We start from the raw sequence: 18,022 nt of genomic DNA, 5'->3' as shown, positions 1-18,022 counted from the left end.
GTACCGCCCCAGGCTTTGTGTTCGCAGGATGCAGGATTACTTTGTTTCCCGAGAGCGATTAAAAAGTCTGCGGGTCATAGAGCTTACTATTCGTGCCCCCATTTTTGTGGAATGATCTCCCTGCCTCAATAAAGCAGTCAGATTCTGTGGACACCTTCAAGTCTCGACTTAAGATGCACTTGTTTTTTCTTTTTTATTGCTAGCATACTGTGTTACTATGCTTTTTATTTTTTTACTCTTTTATTGTGCTTTTTAAATTTTTTAATCTTTTAATTCATTTTATCTTGTTTTTTTAATTGTTTTGAGGCGACACTGTTGTGAATTGGCGCTTTATGTTTGTTTTCCATTCGGCCGTTCGGGGTCATTAGCACAAGTAATTGGCACAAGTTTTACACCGGATGCCCTTCCTGACGCAACTCCAGTTTTACCTGGAGAAACACACACAGCCGCTGGTGTTCCAAAGAGGTCTCCCATCCAAGTACTAACCAGATCCTGCTCTGCTTAGCTTCTGAGATCTGACGGGTTCAGCCTGACACAGAGCAGACCGGCTGCACACAGAGCAGACTGGCTGCGCTTTATGAAATGAATAAATTGAATTAAGTAAACTGAAATCGGGTCGTGGGGGCAACAGCTCTAGCAGGGGACCCCAGACCTCCCTTTCCCGAGCCACACTGACCACCTCTGACTGAGGGATCCTGAAGCGTTCCCAGGCCAGTGAGGAGATATAATCTCAACCACCTCAGCTGGCTTCTTTCAACACAAAGGAGCAGCGGCTCTACTCCGAGCTCCCCACTGATGACCGAGCTTCTCACCCTATCTCTAAGGGAGATACAGCCACCCTCCTAAGGAAGCCCATTTCGGCCGCTTGTACCCGTGATCAGTGGTGGGCACAGATAATCAAAAAGTTAACTTCGATAACAGATAATCAGATAATTGAAAAGTTATCTTCGATAAAGATAAAACGATAAACCACCAAAAAATGTATCGGAAGTTACAGATAACCGATTCCAGTATTGTCTACGGTATAGTTGCAACTACTATACTAGCTGATTTTGAGTTTTAACACTGCATTCGCTTGGAAGCATCAAACGCAACAACAGACCCAAACAATGAGTCAGCACTTTTGTCTTTCAGCATCCTGCCCCCTGCTGGAAGCTCCAATTTACTACATGGCTTCCAGCACAGACACAACTGAGCGGAGCCGCAAAGCTCAACTCTACCCAATCACAGCGGTGCCATCAGCCTGAGGTCTTGGAAAATAAAGCCCTGCTGAGTTATGGTTTGGTGTATAAATAAAATGAATAGTGATAGAATAACTCCATTAATGGCAATTCTGTCATTTGTGCAAAGTTAAGATATAACATATATCTTTTAATGTTGAATAATGCACTAATTCTGAAGTTTTGTAACAAACACAGACAGATGGCATTCTGGGTAAAATGTGCCTCTGCTCACACTGATGGATGATTCATTCTATGTAAACCAACACGTTAATGTGAGGTGTGTCGTGTGCTGGTGTTTACAGATCAATGTGCTTTTGCATATGCTTATGCCATTTTTATTTGTAAAAAAAGGCATTTTGCCAAGTTGTAATTAGATAACCATCTGATATAACCGGTGTCAAAATAACTTGAACACTGCCATTTGCCCTACTGACATATCCCATAATCCCTCGCGTGCCAGAGAGTCGCTGCAGTCAAACAACATATAGAAAATCCACATGATGACAATTGTAAATTAATATTATACTACTAAAATGTATTTTTTATGCTTTTCATCACGTTAATAAGAAACTGCATGCATGATACCCTGAAAACTTGCTAAAACAATTAGAATAAATAATCCGTGTCTGCTACGTTTAATCTGCGTGGAATTTAATAAACACAAACCAAATTTCAGACATATTATATATAGTAGTCTGGAACAAAGAGCACAAACAGTGTTGAAAAGAACAATAATGAAGACGTTAAAGTGCAAACTTCACTTTCCCCCAGAACGACATGATCAGGAAGCGATTGTAGCTCACAGCAGCTCCCATTGAAAATAACGGAGAGACAGCCTGTGATACTCGCATGTTTACATAAAACAAATGCAATAACAACGTCTATAAACCCAGAGAATATATTCATGAGAGTTTTGGGCACAATATAAAAATAGTTTTAGGTTGCGATGTTAATGGTGTTGTCCATGTACAGCGGTTAAAGTGCAGTTTTTGTAAATTAAGTTTGAAAAAAAAAGCTTCTGTTTACGTTTTGCTTCTGGAAACACGAGTCCGACGTGTGGTTTGAAAATATCAGTCCAGCTTCAGTTAGAATACTGCCATGAACACTACTGGCCAGTAGATGGTAGTAGAGACCTTGAAAACTTGCAAACACAAAATTCCAGATAATCTGTGTTGCTACTTGCTACGTTTAAGATGCGTGGAATTTAATAAAGCAAACATACACAATAACAACGTCTATAAACCCAGAGAATATATTCACGTGAGTTTTAAGCACTGGAGTTTAATGCTGTTGTCCTGATCAGAGTGTCTGAAATGCATTTCTCCAGTCGTGAACGTCGTGAGATTAAGATTACCCTATCCCATAATGCACCAAGACACAGCTTGCCCCACACTAAAACCTTAAAAATTAGTGCATTACTTTAAAACTAGAACATATATCTGATATTTTCACTTTATAAAACTTCAGAGGTGACGTTAATTTAAATAACTTGTCAAATAAATTTGGTTAAAATTTGAAAAATGTATGCCTCTGGATGACTCGGGTGATATTGGCCGCATATCAGTATGGGGTTAAAAAAAGTTTTTCTTTTTTTGGTGACCAGTTCTCCTTTGCCTGCAGATGATAGAGTGGTTTCTCCTAGAAGCAGATCTCCTCTGTTTGCAGAGGGTAGAACTACACATCTGTTCACTTTTACCACGTTAACGGTCTAAAAGTTATCGGACAAAAATTTATCGGAAGATAATTAGTCCAATAATGGTTTTCAAAGTTATCTGAAAAGATAATCTGATAATGAAAACTTTATCTTCGATAATTATCAGTTATCAGATTATTGGAAATGTGCCCACCACTGCCCGTGATCTAGTTCTTTCGGTCATGACCAACCCTCATGACCATAGGTGAGAGTAGGAGCGAAGATTGACCAGTAGATCGAGAGGTTCACCTTTTGGCTCAGCTTCCTTTTTGTCACAACAGTACGGTAGAGTGAATGCAATACCACCCCTGCTGCACCGATTCTCCGGCCAATCTCATGCTCCATTGTCCCCTCACTCGTGAACAAGACCCTGAGGTACTTGAACTACTTCACTTTGGGCAAGACCACATTTCCTACCTGGAGTAAGCAATCCATCAGTTTCCTGCTGAGAACCATGACCTCGGATTTAGAGGTGCTGATCCTCATCCCAGCCACTTCACACTCAGTTGTGAACCGATCCGGTGAGTGCTCACCGGACGATTAAGCCAACAGGACCACATCATATGCAAAAAAGCAGTGATGAGACCCTGAGCCCACTAAACTGGAAACCCTCCTCCCCCCAACTGTGCCTCGATATCCTGTCCATGAATATCACAAACAGGATTGGTGACAAGACGCAGCCCTGGTGGAGCCCAACCCCCACAGCAAACGAGTCCGACTTACTGCCGAGCACCCGAATACAGCTCTCGCTTTGTGTGTACAGAGACTGGATGGCCCTGAGAAGGGACCCCTTCATTCCATACTGCAGAAGCTCCTCCCACAGTATCTCCCGGGATACCCAATCATACGCCTTCTCCAAGTCCACAAAACACATGTAGACTGGATGGGCATACTCCCAGGCACCCTCCAGGATGCTTGTGAGAGTGAAGAGCTGGTCGGTTGTTTCGCGACCAGAATGGAACCAGCATTGTTCCTCTTCAATCAGAGGTTCGACTATCGGCCAAACCCTCCTTTCCAGCACCCTGGAGTAGACTTTACCAGGGAGGCTAAGCAGTGCGATGCCCCTGTAATTGGCACACACTCTCTGGTCCCCCTTTTTAAATATGGGGACCACCACCCCAGTTTGCCACTCCTTAGGCACTGTCCCAGACCTCAACGCAGTGTTGAAGAGGCACCTCATCCAAGACAGTCCCTCCACATCCAAAGCCTTCAGCATTTCTGGATAGATCTCATCAACCCCCGGGGCTTTGCCACTGTGGAGTTGTTTGACTACGTCAGTGACTTCCACCAGGGAAACTGATGAAAATGTCCGCCCCCTCTGTCGCCATGTTCAACGCAAGCGAAGGCATCGAGATGCATGGAACAACACTGCCATCTACTGTGAATCATGACCTACTTATTTATGAAACTGAACAGCGTGTTTTGTGCTCAGAATGTCTCAAAATTCTGTAGCTGAGCAAAGCAGTGAATGTGTGTGATTGCTGATTCACAGTTCACAAACTGAATTTTCAGTTTTGCAAATGCCTTTTTTTTTTTTACAAATAAAAAAAATAATATATTTACAAATGCACATTTATTTGTAAAAACCAACACACAAGTCACAAATCAGAAGTTTGTGTTTGTGAATCGCAAAACGTGCGCAAATCAAGGAATATTTGCAGATCACCCTCTGTGTATTTGCAGGTATTAATGAGACAAATTTAACTCTATACTTCGGTCTTTCGGTCAGCAGGGGACAAAGCAACAACAACAACTGCGACTTATACTCTGGAAAATACTTTACTGATTGTATCAAACAGATATCAGACAGATGTTGTTTCACATGGATCCAAAGCACAACCAAGGCTGCATTGATGCACGAATGTAAGCAGGATGAATTTTGAAACAGATCGTTTGTCACAATAAGTAAACGTGCCTAAATGAATGTATGCATTCCTGTGTAGGATATGGGAATATAGTACCTGAGATGTCGGCAGAATCCTTTGAGTCGATCTTGAGGGCATCAAACACCTCAAAGTCAGTCCTTTGCACCTGGATGACATTATTAATGGTTCCAGTTTTGGACGTCACAACACCCTGACAAAGAACATAAACAGATAGAATCTAAAGAGGTGGATTATCTCTAATCCTCATTAAAACCAGGTGCTAATCTAACTCTGGCAGTTTACAGATTAAGATTAAACTTGTTTCCACTACTTTACCCCCTCAGGGGCAGGAAGAGGACAACAGTGATTGGTTCTGTTCATCTGCATATCCACAAAACAACTTAATAATAGGTACGAGGTATGAGTGGGTCTGACTTACCGGCTCCGGTCCTGTCCCTCCACTCCACTTTTGGTTCCTTTACTCTATCCTACCACCTCCACGCTGACATTTGCCTTTTTCTATTCCCCTCCGATTACATCATATACCAATTTTCAACATATTGGCTTCAACTTCTGAATGTAAAGAATCTTTTGGAAATGCAAATTTTAGGTTTGGCTCAGAATGTGGATCGGGCCTATCTTGGTTCAAGTTCGAGGAGCAGACTCAGGAATTGTTCAGGTCATTCAGAGTGATACGATTCATGTTGAAGAGCTAAAGGCGTCCTCCTTCAAACTTTCAATTCCGATGTAAATAATATCAAGGAGAAACAAAACGGCCCGTGTGTTAAAAAAGGGATTTGGGGTCAGTGTGCTACAGTTCCCGCGAGAGCAGGACATTTTGCCCAGCAGATCAGGCGCTAGCCTGTCAATACATAGTAGATCTGGGTGTGAATCCTGCTCACATGACCTGTCTGCATCCTTGGACAAGACACTTAATCTACAATGCTTCAGTCCACCCAGCTGGAACTGGGTACTAGCCTTGGCTGGGGAAGGAACCTGTATCAGATTGGTGTCCATCCATTGGGAATTATAGGCTCCCATCCATTTCATACTACAAAATGTAGAGGTGTGAGCACCATCAGCAAGGGGCCTCAAGGCCTACACTTGTTCTTGTTCTAGGGTGCTTCCTTGTACAGTTCAACATTTATGAAAGAGTGTTTAAGGTCTCGAGAATCCTTGGGTACCCTCCTCAATTAATATTCCAGTGTGGCAGCACGATTAACCATCCAGGGGCCTCATCACGGAGGATCCAGCGAACTGACGCAGGCCAAGGTGGCGTGGACATACATAAAACCTGGCTGTGGCAGTCAGATGGCGACACTACAGAGTGTGCCAGGGTGGCTGTCAGTCAGGTCACACAAAGCAGCAATGAGTGGATGTGGCACTGTACAGCATCCGAGCACTGTCCCAAACCTGACCAACCTGTTTTGAGTGGGAACCTATTTTCATTTCATTCAGCATGTCCCTGACACTTTGCCTTTCAGTTTGGTGACATTGACAACAGAATTTCAAGTCTTCTGCCACTGCCACCATGGTGCAACCATGTCAAACCTTCAGGCAATGACCCATGTCTCTGCTGGCTGCGCTGGCATTCCGGTGAAACCTCTGCTGAACCTGCTGCTGCTTCTTGTTGTGGAAACCCCTTTTTTCAGTGAACATCAGTCACACAGAACTTTTTCACTCACTCCAGTAGGATCCAGAAGCCACTGGCCATCCACACAAAACTTATACTGGTGCTCTCCCTCCGGCAGGTCCACGATAGCCACAAAATTGTTCTGACTGGTTTCAGAGAAAATCACGAGAAATGTTCATTAAAACACAGTGTAAGAACAGAACAGCAACATAATTTTGCACAAGTCCAACAACCTTCTGTTGAGCGGGATCTTGGTGGCCCAGTTGTTAAAAGAGCCGGACACATAGACTTCCTTGGCTGCTCCAGACCACCTGAACACAGTGGGTCTGGCCTGGGCTAGACCTTTCCCATCAGTCTCCATGTCCTGCTGCCAGGACAGAAAGTCTTGTACCTCCTGTGGAACCTGTGGAGCATGTGAGACTCATGTTCAAAATGATCCTCCACATAAACCCAGTGTCCAAATGCTCAACTGAGGACTGGATTGACTTTTACCACTTTATCCCGAAAGCTTTCTGATCTACACTTAGACACCCCACACAGTGAAAAACAGTCATGTGGAAACATGCCATCACCATTTATCTGATGTTCCTGTGTTTCTTCAGTCTGGAATTTTGGAGATGTTGACTCATAATGGTGATTTCACACACACACACACACACACACACACACACACACACACACACACACACACACACACACACACACATATATATATATACACTCAACAAAAATATAAACGTAACACTTTTGGTTTTGCTCCCATTTTGTATGAGATGAACTCAAAGATCTAAAACTTTTTCCACATACACAATATCACCATTTCCCTCAAATATTGTTCACAAACCAGTCTAAATCTGTGATAGTGAGCACTTCTCCTTTGCTGAGATAATCCATCCCACCTCACAGGTGTGCCATACCAAGATGCTGATTAGACACCATGATTAGTGCACAGGTGTGCCTTAGACTGCCCACAATAAAAGGCCACTCTGAAAGGTGCAGTTTTATCACACAGCACAATGCCACAGATGTCGCAAGATTTGAGGGAGCGTGCAATTGGCATGCTGACAGCAGGAATGTCAACCAGAGCTGTTGCTCGTGTATTGAATCTTCATTTCTCTACCATAAGCCGTCTCCAAAGGCGTTTCAGAGAATATGGCAGTACATCCAACCAGCCTCACAACCGCAGACCACGTGTAACCACACCAGCCCAGGACCTCCACATCCAGCATGTTCACCTCCAAGATCGTCTGAGACCAGCCACTCGGACAGCTGCTGAAACAATCGGTTTGTATAACCAAAGAATTTCTGCACAAACTGTCAGAAACCGTCTCAGGGAAGCTCATCTGCATGCTCGTCGTCCTCATCGGGGTCTCGACCTGACTCCAGTTCGTTGTCATAACCGACTTGAGTGGGCAAATGCTCACATTCGCTGGCGTTTGGCACGTTGGAGAGGTGTTCTCTTCACGGATGAATCCCGGTTCACACTGTTCAGGGCAGATGGCAGACAGCGTGTGTGTCGTCGTGTGGGTGAGCGGTTTTCTGATGTCAATGTTGTGGATCGAGTGGCCCATGGTGGCGGTGGGATTATGGTATGGGCAGGCGTCTGTTATGGACGAAGAACACAGGTGCATTTTATTGATGGCATTTTGAATGCACAGAGATACCGTGATGAGATCCTGAGGCCCATTGTTGTGTCATCCAAGAACATCACCTCATGTTGCAGCAGGATAATGCACGGCCCCATGTTGCAAGGATCTGTACACAATTCTTGGAAGCTGAAAATGTCCCAGTTGTTGCATGGCCGGCATACTCACCGGACATGTCACCCATTGAGCATGTTTGGGATGCTCTGGACCGGCGTATACGACAGCGTGTACCAGTTCCTGCCAATATTCAGCAACTTCGCACAGCCATTGAAGAGGAGTGGACCAACATTCCACAGGCCACAATTGACAACCTGATCAACTCTATGCGAAGGAGATGTGTTGCACTGCATGAGGCAAATGGTGGTCACACCAGATACTGACTGGTATCCCCCCCAATAAAACAAAACTGCACCTTAAAGAGTGGCCTTTTATTGTGGGCAGTCTAAGGCACACCTGTGCACTAATCATGGTGTCTAATCAGCATCTTGATATGGCACACCTGTGAGGTGGGATGGATTATCTCAGCAAAGGAGAAGTGCTCACTATCACAGATTTAGACTGGTTTGTGAACAATATTTGAGGGAAATGGTGATATTGTGTATTTGGAAAAAGTTTTAGATCTTTGAGTTCATCTCATACAAAATGGGAGCAAAACCAAAAGTGTTGCGTTTATATTTTTGTTGAGTATATATATAATATATATAATATATATATATATATATATATATACACACACACACAAACACACACACAAACACACACATATAGCAACACCAGCAACCATAGTCAAATGTCTTCCGGGGGCAAGAGCAGGCGACATTGAAGGAAATTTGAAACTGCTGGCTAAGGCTAAGCGTAAATTTGGTAAGATTGTAATTCACGTCGGCAGTAATGACACCCGGTTACGACAATCGGAGGTCATTAAAATTAATATTGAATCGGTGTGTAACTTTGCAAAAACAATGTCGGACTCTGTAGTTTTTCTCTGGGCCCCTCCCCAATCGGACTGGGAGTGACATGTTTAGCCGCATGTTCTCCTTGAATTGCTGGCTGTCTGAGTGGTGTCCAAAAAATGAGGTGGGCTTCATAGATAATTGGCAAAGCTTCTGGGGAAAACCTGGTCTTGTTAGGAGAGACGGCATCCATCCCACTTTGGATGGAGCAGCTCTCATCTCTAGAAATCTGGCTAATTTTATTAAACCCTTCAAATCGTGAATATCCAGGGTTGGGACCAGGAAGCAGAGTTGTAGTCTTACACACCTCTCTGCAGCTTCTCTCCCCCTGCCATTCCCCCAATACCCCATCCCCATAGAGACGGTGCCAACGGAGTCAACACCCCCGAGTCACACTAACTGTCAGAATGCTCGTAGCACGGGTCGAGGAGGAGGATTAGCAGCAATCTTCCACTCCAGCTTATTAATTAGTCAAAGAACCAGACAGAGCTTTAATTCATTTGAAAGTTTGACTCTTAGTCTTGTCCATCCAAATTGGAAGTCTCAAAAACCAGTTTATTTGTTATTATCTATCGTCCACCTGGTCGTTACTGTGAGTTTCTTTGTGATTTTTTCAGACCTTTTGTCTGACTTGATGCTTAGCTCAGATAAGATAATTATAGTGGGTGATTTTAACATCCAACATAGATGCTGAGAATGACAGCCTCAACACTGCATTTAATCTATTATTAGACTCAGTGGCTTCGCTCAAAGGTAAATGAGCCCACCCACCATGTTAACCGCACTTTAGATCCTGTTCTGACATATGGCATAGAAATTGAAGACTTAACAGTATTCCCTGAAAACCCCTTTTTGTCTGATCATTTCTTAATAACATTTACATTTACTTTAATGACTACCCAACAGTGGGGAATAAGTTTCATTACAGCAGAAGTCTTTCTGAAAGAGCTGTAACTAGGTTAAGGATATGATTCCTTCTTTGTTATGTTCTCAATGCCATATACCAAACACAGTGTAGAGTAGCTACCTAAACTCAGTGAGTGAGATAGATTATCTCGTCAATAGCTTTACATCCTCATTGAGCACAACTTTGGATGCTGTAGCTCCTCTGAAAAAGAGAGCCTTAAATCAAAAGTGCCTGACTCCGAGGTTTAACCTACAAACTCGCAGCTTAAAGCAGATAACCCATAAGCTGGAGAGGAAATTGCGTCTCACTAATTTAGAAGTTCTTCATTTAGCCTGGAAAAAGAGTCTGTTGCTCTATAAAAAGCCCTCCGTAAAGCTAGGACATCTTTCTACTCATCACTAATTGAAGAAAATAAGAACAACCCCAGGATTCTTTTCAGCACTGTAGCCAGGCTGACAAAGAGTCAGAGCTCTATTGAGCCGAGTATTCCTTTAACTTTAACTAGTAATGACTTCATGACTTTCTTTGCTAATAAAATTTTAACTATTAGAGAAAAAAATTACTCATAACCATCCCAAAGACATAGCTTTATGTCCGGCTGCTTTCAGTAATGCTGGTATTGGGTTGACTCTTTCTCTCCGATTGTTCTGTCTGAGTTATTTTCAGTAGTCACTTCCTCCAAACCATCAACATGTCTATTAGACCCCATTCCTACCAGGCTGCTCAAGGAAGCCCTACCGTTAATTAATGCTTCGATCTTAAATATGATCAATCTATCTTTATTAGTTGGCTATGTACCACAGGCTTTTAAGGTGGCAGTAATTAAACCATTACTTAAAAAGCCATCACTTGACCCAGCTATCTTAGCTAATTATAGGCCAATCTCCAACCTTCCCTTTCTCTCAAAATTCTTGAAAGGGTAGTTGTAAAACAGCTACTGATCATCTGCAGAGGAATGGTCTATTTGAAGAGTTACAGTCAGGTTTCAGAATTCATCATAGTACAGAAACAGCATTAGTGAAGGTTACAAATGATCTTCTTATGGCCTCAGACAGTGGACTCATCTCTGTGCTCGTCCTGTTAGACCTCAGTGCAGCTTTTGATACTGTTGACCATAAAATTTTATTACAGAGATTAGAGCATGCCATAGGTATTAAAGGCACTGCGCTGCAGTGGTTTGAATCATATTTATTTAATAGATTACAATTTGTTCATGTAAATGGGAGTCTTCTTCACAGACTAAGGTTAATTATGGAGTTCCACAAGGTTCTGTGCTAGGACCGATTTTATTCACTTTATACATGCTTCCCTTAGGCAGTATTATTAGAAAGCATTGCTTAAATTTTCATTGTTACGCAGATGATACCCAGCTTATCTATCCATGAAGCCAGAGGACAATCTGTTAAACTGCAGGAATGTCTTTGAGACATAAAGACATGGATGACCTCTAATTTCTTGCTTTTAAATTCAGATAAAACTGAAGTTATTGTACTTGGCCCCACAAATCTTAGAAACATGGTGTCTAACCAGATCCTTACTCTGGATGGCATTACCCTGACCTCTAGTAATACTGTGAGAAATCTTGCAGTCATTTTTGATCAGGATATGTCCTTCAGTGCGCATATAAAGCAAATATGTAGGACTGCTTTTTTTACATTTGCCCAATATCTCTCAAAATAAGAAAGGTCTTGTCTCAGAGTGATGCTGAAAAGCTAATTCATGCATTTATTACTTCTAGGTTGGACTATTGTAATTCATTATTATCAGGTTGTCCTAAAAGTTCCCTGAAAAGCCTTCAGTTAATTCAAAATGCTGCAGCTAGAGTACTGACAGGGACTAGAAGGAGAGAGTATATTTCACCCACATTGGCCTCTCTTCATTGGCTTCCTGTTAATTCCAGAATAGAATTTAAAATTCTTCTTCTTACTTATAAGGTTTTGAATAATCAGGTCCCATCTTATCTTAGGGACCTCATAGTACCATATCACCCCAATAGAGCGCTTCGCTCTCAGACTGCAGGCTTACTTGTAGTTCCTAGAGTTTGTAAGAGTAGAATGGGAGGCAGAGCCTTCAGCTTTCAGGCTCCTCTCCCTGTGGAACCAGCTCCCAATTCGAATTAGGGAGACAGACACCCTCTCTACTTTTAAGATTAGGCTTAAAACTTTCCTTTTTGCTAAAGCTTATAGTTAGGGCTGGATCAGGTGACCCTGAACCATCCCTTAGTTATGCTGCTATAGACTTAGACTGCTGGGGGGTTCCCATGATGCACTGAGTGTTTCTTTCTCTTTTTGCTCTGTATGCACCACTCTGCATTTAATCATTAGTGATTGATCTCTGCTCCCCTCCACAGCATGTCTTTTTCCTGGTTCTCTCCCTCAGCCCAACCAGTCCCAGCAGAAGACTGCCCCTCCCTGAGCCTGGTTCTGCTGGAGGTTTCTTCCTGTTAAAACGGAGTTTTTCCTTCCCACTGTCAACAAGTGCTTGCTCGTAGGGGGTCGTTTGACCGTTGGGGTTTTCTGTAATTATTGTATGGCCTTGCCTTACAATATAAAGCGCCTTGGGGCAACTGTTTGTTGTGATTTGGCGCTATATAAATCAAATTGATTTGATTTGATTTACCCTGCTACTGAGTTGGGCGCCATTACTGAGGTATTACCTAGATTTAGAGAATTTGAGAGTATCTCTCGAGGCATGCTGATGAAACTCGTAACGCCACAACCTGCTTATCTGATCCTATACTAACAAAACTGTTTAAGGACCTGTAGCCCACTCTTGGGCCGACTGTGCTAGAAATTATTTATCTTTCTTTAACATCTGGATCTGTTTCTAAATGTTTCAAATCTGCAGTGATTAAACCATTACTTAAGAAACCTAATCTTGACCCTCGTGTATTGAAAAACTATTGGCCGATATCAATTCTATCATTTTGCTCTAAATTCTGGAAAAAGTGGTGTCACGGGAGCTCGTGGACTGTCTCACTGAGGATAATCTCTTTGAGCCACTGCAGTCTGCTTTTAGAAAATATCATTCCACAGAGACGGCTCTCACTAAAGTGGTGAATGATCTTCTGCTTGCAATGGATTCAGACACCACTACGGTTCTGCTGCTGTTAGATCTCAGTGCTGCATTTGACACCGTGGATCATATTCTACTTAATAGGCTGGAAAAATCACTTTGGGATTACTGGCAGTGCCCCTGCATGGTTGACATCATACTTGACCAGTCATTCTCACTGTGTTTTGTACAGTAACACTACCTCTAACAGTGACATGAAATTTGGGGTTCCACAGCGGTCCATCTTAGGCCCCCTGCTTTTCTCCCTTTATACAGCACCCCTTGGGCACATATTGTGGCGTTTTGGGATTACCTTTCACTGCTATGCTGAAGATACTCAGTTATACCTGCTAATAACTGCTGGTAATCTCATCCACATAAAATCCTTAGAAGATTGCCTTGCATCAGTGAGAAGTTGGATGTATAGAAACTTCCTACTTTTAAATTCTGATGAGACTGAAATGATGGTTCTTGGTCCAGTGAGACATCTGCATCAATTTGTACAGTTAACACTAATAGCCTCGGCTCGTGTGTCATACATCACACAGACAAAGTGAGGAACCTTGGGGTAATTTTTGATCCTACATTGTCCTTTGACCTCCACATTAGAAATATTACGAAGACTGCTTTCTTTCACCTGTGAAATATAACTAAGAGTCGTCCCATCCTGTCTATGGCTGATGCTGAGACCGTGATCCATGCATTTATCTCTTCTAGGGTTGGACTACTGCAATGTTCTATTTTCTGGTTTGCCGCGTCCAGCATTAGGGCTCTCCAATCGGTTCAAAATGCTGCAGCCAGACTTTTGACATGAAGCAGAAAGTTTGACCACATTACACCAGTTTTGGCATCCCTTCACTGGCTTCCTGTCCCAGTGAGATTAGATTTTAAGGTTCTGCTACTAGTCTATAAAACTGTTCACGGACTGGCACCTCGCCAACCTAGCTGACCTAATTAAACCTTACATACCGACCCCGGGCTTTGTGTTCTTAGGGTGCAGGACTATTTTGTGTCCCTAGGGTGAATAAGAAGTCTGCGGGTCACAGAGCTTTCTCTTATCGTGCCCCTGTTCTGTGGAATGATCTCACTGCGTCAATAAAACAGTCAGATTCTGTGGAGATTTTCAAGTCCAGACTTAAGATGCACTTATTTTCCCTTTCGTATGGCTAGCATACTGGCATAGTATATTTTTGCATTTTTTATTCTTTTAATTCATTTTTTTTAGGAAATGGAGCGTGCCACGGCCTCAACGTTAGCTAAATTCTGGGTCTTTTAGTGAAGTTTAGGGCTAGTGGCCGGCGATCACCTTAGTATATCTTGTTTTTCTTGTTGTTTAATGCTGGAAAATTATACAGTATTTTTTTGTCTTTCTGATGCCTGATCTGTTTTTTCTCTCTGTTTAGGTGCAGCTCCATCCAGAGATGGGTGTGGTATTTGTGCTGGAGACCCTCCTGTCCTGTGCACCAACAGCATTTCTTGTATATTTGTTTTGTGAATTGTTCTGTAATTTATTTCTGTAGCATGGCCCAAGCAGAGGGTCACCCCTTTGAGTCTGGTCTGCTTGAGGTTTCTTCTTCAGAGGGAGTTTTTCTGACCACTGTTGCCTGTGTGCTTGCTCTGGGGGATGGTAAGGTTAGACCTTACTTGTGTGAAGCACCTTGAGGCAACTTTGTTGTGATTTGGCACTACATAAATGAAATTAAATGGAAAATTGACCATGCAAAGTGAAAGTCATACATCAACAACATCCAGAAACGACACCGCCCCCTCTGGGCCCGAGCTCACTTGAAATGGACAGACGCAAAGTGGAAAAGTGTGCTGTGGTCTGATGAGTCCACATTTCAATTGTTTTTGGAAATCATGGATGTTGGGTTCTCTGGACAAAGACCATCCAGATTGTTACCAGTGCACCGTCAAAAGCCAGCATCTGTGATGGTATGGGGGTGTGTTAGTGCCCATGGCATGGGCAACTTACACATCTGTGATGGCACCATCAATGCTGAAAGGTACATCCAGGTTTTGGAGCAACACATGCTGCCAAGCAACGTCTTTTTCAGGGACGTCCCTGCTTATGTCAGCAAGACAATGCCAAGACACATTCTGCACGTGTTACAACAGCGTGGCTTATAGTAAAAGAGTAGGGGGTACAAATACGGCAACGGAGACCCCGGACTGTTGAAAGTTGTACATCAAGCAAGAATGGGAAAGAATTCCACCTACAAAGCTTCAACAGTGTCCTCGGTTCCCAAACGCTTATTGAGTGTTGTTAGAAGGAAAGGTGATGTAACACAGTGGTAAACATACCACTGTCCCAGCTTTTTTGAAACGTGTTGCAGGCTCTGAACAATAAAGCTCATGCTATATTGTTGGAATCCGAGACATTTTTTTTAAACTATGTTTCTGAAATTTCACACACAAATGGCTCAAACATCAAGTTAAAGAAAATGATGATGAAAATAATCATCAGCTGCTGCACAATTTTGTTTATGTTTCTACCTTCCACCCAAGACATGCACATATCAACTACATTCTAAGGTGTGCACAAGTATGAATGAAGACCCAAGTCTTTAGGGTCCTGGTGCTCTGCTGTCTTACTGTATGGTTGTTGACTTGAATGCTACCAGTGAGCTAAGGCGACGACTGGATGTCTTTGGTACTCGTTGTCTTCAGAGGATCCTTGAGTCCCCCTGGAATGACTTTGTGAAAAAGAAGCGGTTACTTAGGTAGACAAAGATGAGGAGAATTTCTTTCTTTGTGCATGATCCAGCACACAGTTGTCTGACTGATGAGGACCCCAGTAGCTGGAGAAAGCCAGGGGAACGTCCACACTTCTCCTGCCTGCAGCAGATGGATAGCTATTTCAGAGATGTGGGAATGGACTGGTAGTCTGCTGGGGCGGTTGCCATCCATGACCCAAGGCAGTGTTGTGGTGCTGTGGATGTGGCAAAGCGCGTTTACAAAGTTGCCAAGTATGGTAGGGACCCCCCCAGCACCCATGGTCACATAAATTACAAGAGAGACTCAAAGCGACCAGCTGCCATTCATTTTCAATCACAGCGGGCACTTTACAGCACTGAGAGACAGGTTGGTTGCTATGCCACCAGCTAGATGGGGCCAAAACAGGTGAGAAATGTATTTTATGCAAACCCTGAGCAATGCAACATGGGGACCGCCAAGCCGAGTGAAGGCAGTGTGACGTACGGGATGAGGTGGTTGGTTATCTTCATAGTCAGCGCCCATTCACATACCAATGTCAAGGCACTCACTACACACCGGGAACAACTTGGGGATTAAGGACCTTGCCCAAGGGCCTTTAGTGATTGTCCAGCCAGACAGGGGTTTCAACTGAGGATCTTTTGGTCTCAAGCCCACTGCTTAACCACTGGACCATCATCTCTCCCCGTTCAATACAGTTCATGTTTAAACTGTAACGTGTCAAGCTTCAATTATATTTCCTTGTCATAAGGGTTTGATAAGAAAATATTATGGATCAGTGCCATTTTTAATGTATATATGTTAGGAAAATTACCTAAAAACCCTGACAGACAACAAATGAGACACCAGAGGAAACAGGTTTCAGTTTCTAAGATCTTTTGTTATTTAAAGCTTTAATGGTAGATGTCATACAGAGCGTAGGTCTGAAGACAAATACGAGTACATTCAGTTTTCATGCCACTTGTACACAGTCCCAAGGTGTTCCAAAGTCCGTTCAATTAAAATCATTTGATAGTATAAGGCAGTCACTCTCAAAGTTGTGTTGTCGTGTACATGTTGTACTCACCGTTCTCACTGTAAAAAAAAAAGCAATGTTTACTGTTTCGGCACTCTGGCAAAACTATTTCCTTCGGGATACATAAAGTTCTTCTTATTCTTATTCCTGAATATCAGCATAGGTATCATCCCCCAAAACATCCATATCGGTCAGACTATAATTATTAACTATTTGTAAGGTTTTCAGTCATTTTTCAAGCAAAATATCAGTTGATGTCTTATTCAAGCTTGTGTTTGTTTTCTATTATTGTGAACTGAATATTTCTCAATTTTAAATACTGGCTCATTAATAATCGTGTTCACAGTGTGAACTGTGCCACAACCTGCTGTTTCTGCACTTATCAGTGACTACACAATATCATACATAAATTACAAACAACACAAAGTAATACAGGCAGGGCTATGGAAAACAAAGCATTTATACGGTCTTTATAATTCAGGTGACGCCCTCTTCTGGTGCTTTTGAGAACTTTGGCAGTTGGCTTTCCAATGATTGAAATCACACACAAGGAGTCATCTACAAAGCAGCTCGATTGGATTATTAAGTACCAGTATCTTGCTTATGTTTTGGGGGAACAAAAACACCATTAGTAAAGTGATCTAAACAGCTAAAAAATAAAACTGAAGACAAAAACCATAGAAGAGTCGATCCAACAGTTTTTTTGCAACACAGTCTAAAGTGTAAATGTAAACAAATGAAGGTGCGTCAGCTTCAGGTACACACTGACCTTTGAATCATCTCTCTGGAAAAGGTCTGCATCCTCTGAGCTGTCCATCAGAATTTTGGCACACGTCTCTTTGCCCCCTTGTTGTGTATCTCTGTATGACCTTTCACCCTGACCTCCACTGCCTCGGTCACTGCTACTGTTCCCCATCCTGCAGGCATCAACCACTGCAAAGAACATTTGACACATTAGCCAGCATCTTTCATTCCTGACTGGAACTCAAATATTAATGTTAATTAATGTGTAATCTGTAAATATTCAATTCTCAGGGATATGAAGCAAAAAGACTCTGTCAGGTTCCAGAATACATCACATGAAGTTCTATATTTTTGTATTTTCTTGCATTAACCATCTTTGACTAATCCGAGGTAATTTTAAAGCACTTTGTGGGCGTGAGGTATGTTTGTTCCATAGTAGGCAACACAAATTGAAAACGAGCTGTTGAGCATAAATCTTTATAGCAGGAGATTTTCAGTCTGCACACTCAGAATGGTCAGATTTTGAGAATATTTAGTATGAAAACTCAAACACACAAAAATGTAAAAGCAGATA

The 18,022-nt window shown here is 42.6% G+C and overlaps 1 protein-coding gene across 1 annotated transcript in view; it reads right to left on the bottom strand.

Moving 5' to 3' along the window:
* The window catches only part of LOC117510070 (5'-AMP-activated protein kinase subunit beta-1-like), a 36,661-nt gene extending 19,027 nt beyond the window's left edge, over positions 1-17,634 (bottom strand). The window contains exons 1-4 of the mRNA XM_034169684.1: positions 17,474-17,634; positions 6,648-6,817; positions 6,467-6,560; positions 4,878-4,992 (exon numbers count right to left, since the gene is read on the bottom strand). Of these exons, the coding sequence (XP_034025575.1) occupies positions 4,878-4,992; positions 6,467-6,560; positions 6,648-6,817; positions 17,474-17,620 (526 nt within the window). The 5' untranslated portion in view covers positions 17,621-17,634. The remainder of the gene's footprint in view (positions 1-4,877; positions 4,993-6,466; positions 6,561-6,647; positions 6,818-17,473) is intronic.
* Between the last annotated feature and the right edge of the window lie 388 nt (positions 17,635-18,022).

The sequence above is a fragment of the Thalassophryne amazonica genome, chromosome 5 (genome assembly GCF_902500255.1).
Source record: "Thalassophryne amazonica chromosome 5, fThaAma1.1, whole genome shotgun sequence".
Classification (NCBI taxonomy): Eukaryota; Metazoa; Chordata; class Actinopteri; order Batrachoidiformes; family Batrachoididae; genus Thalassophryne; species Thalassophryne amazonica.
The sequence above is the reverse complement of the archived record's forward strand: the minus strand, read 5'-3'. Positions and strand labels throughout refer to the sequence as shown.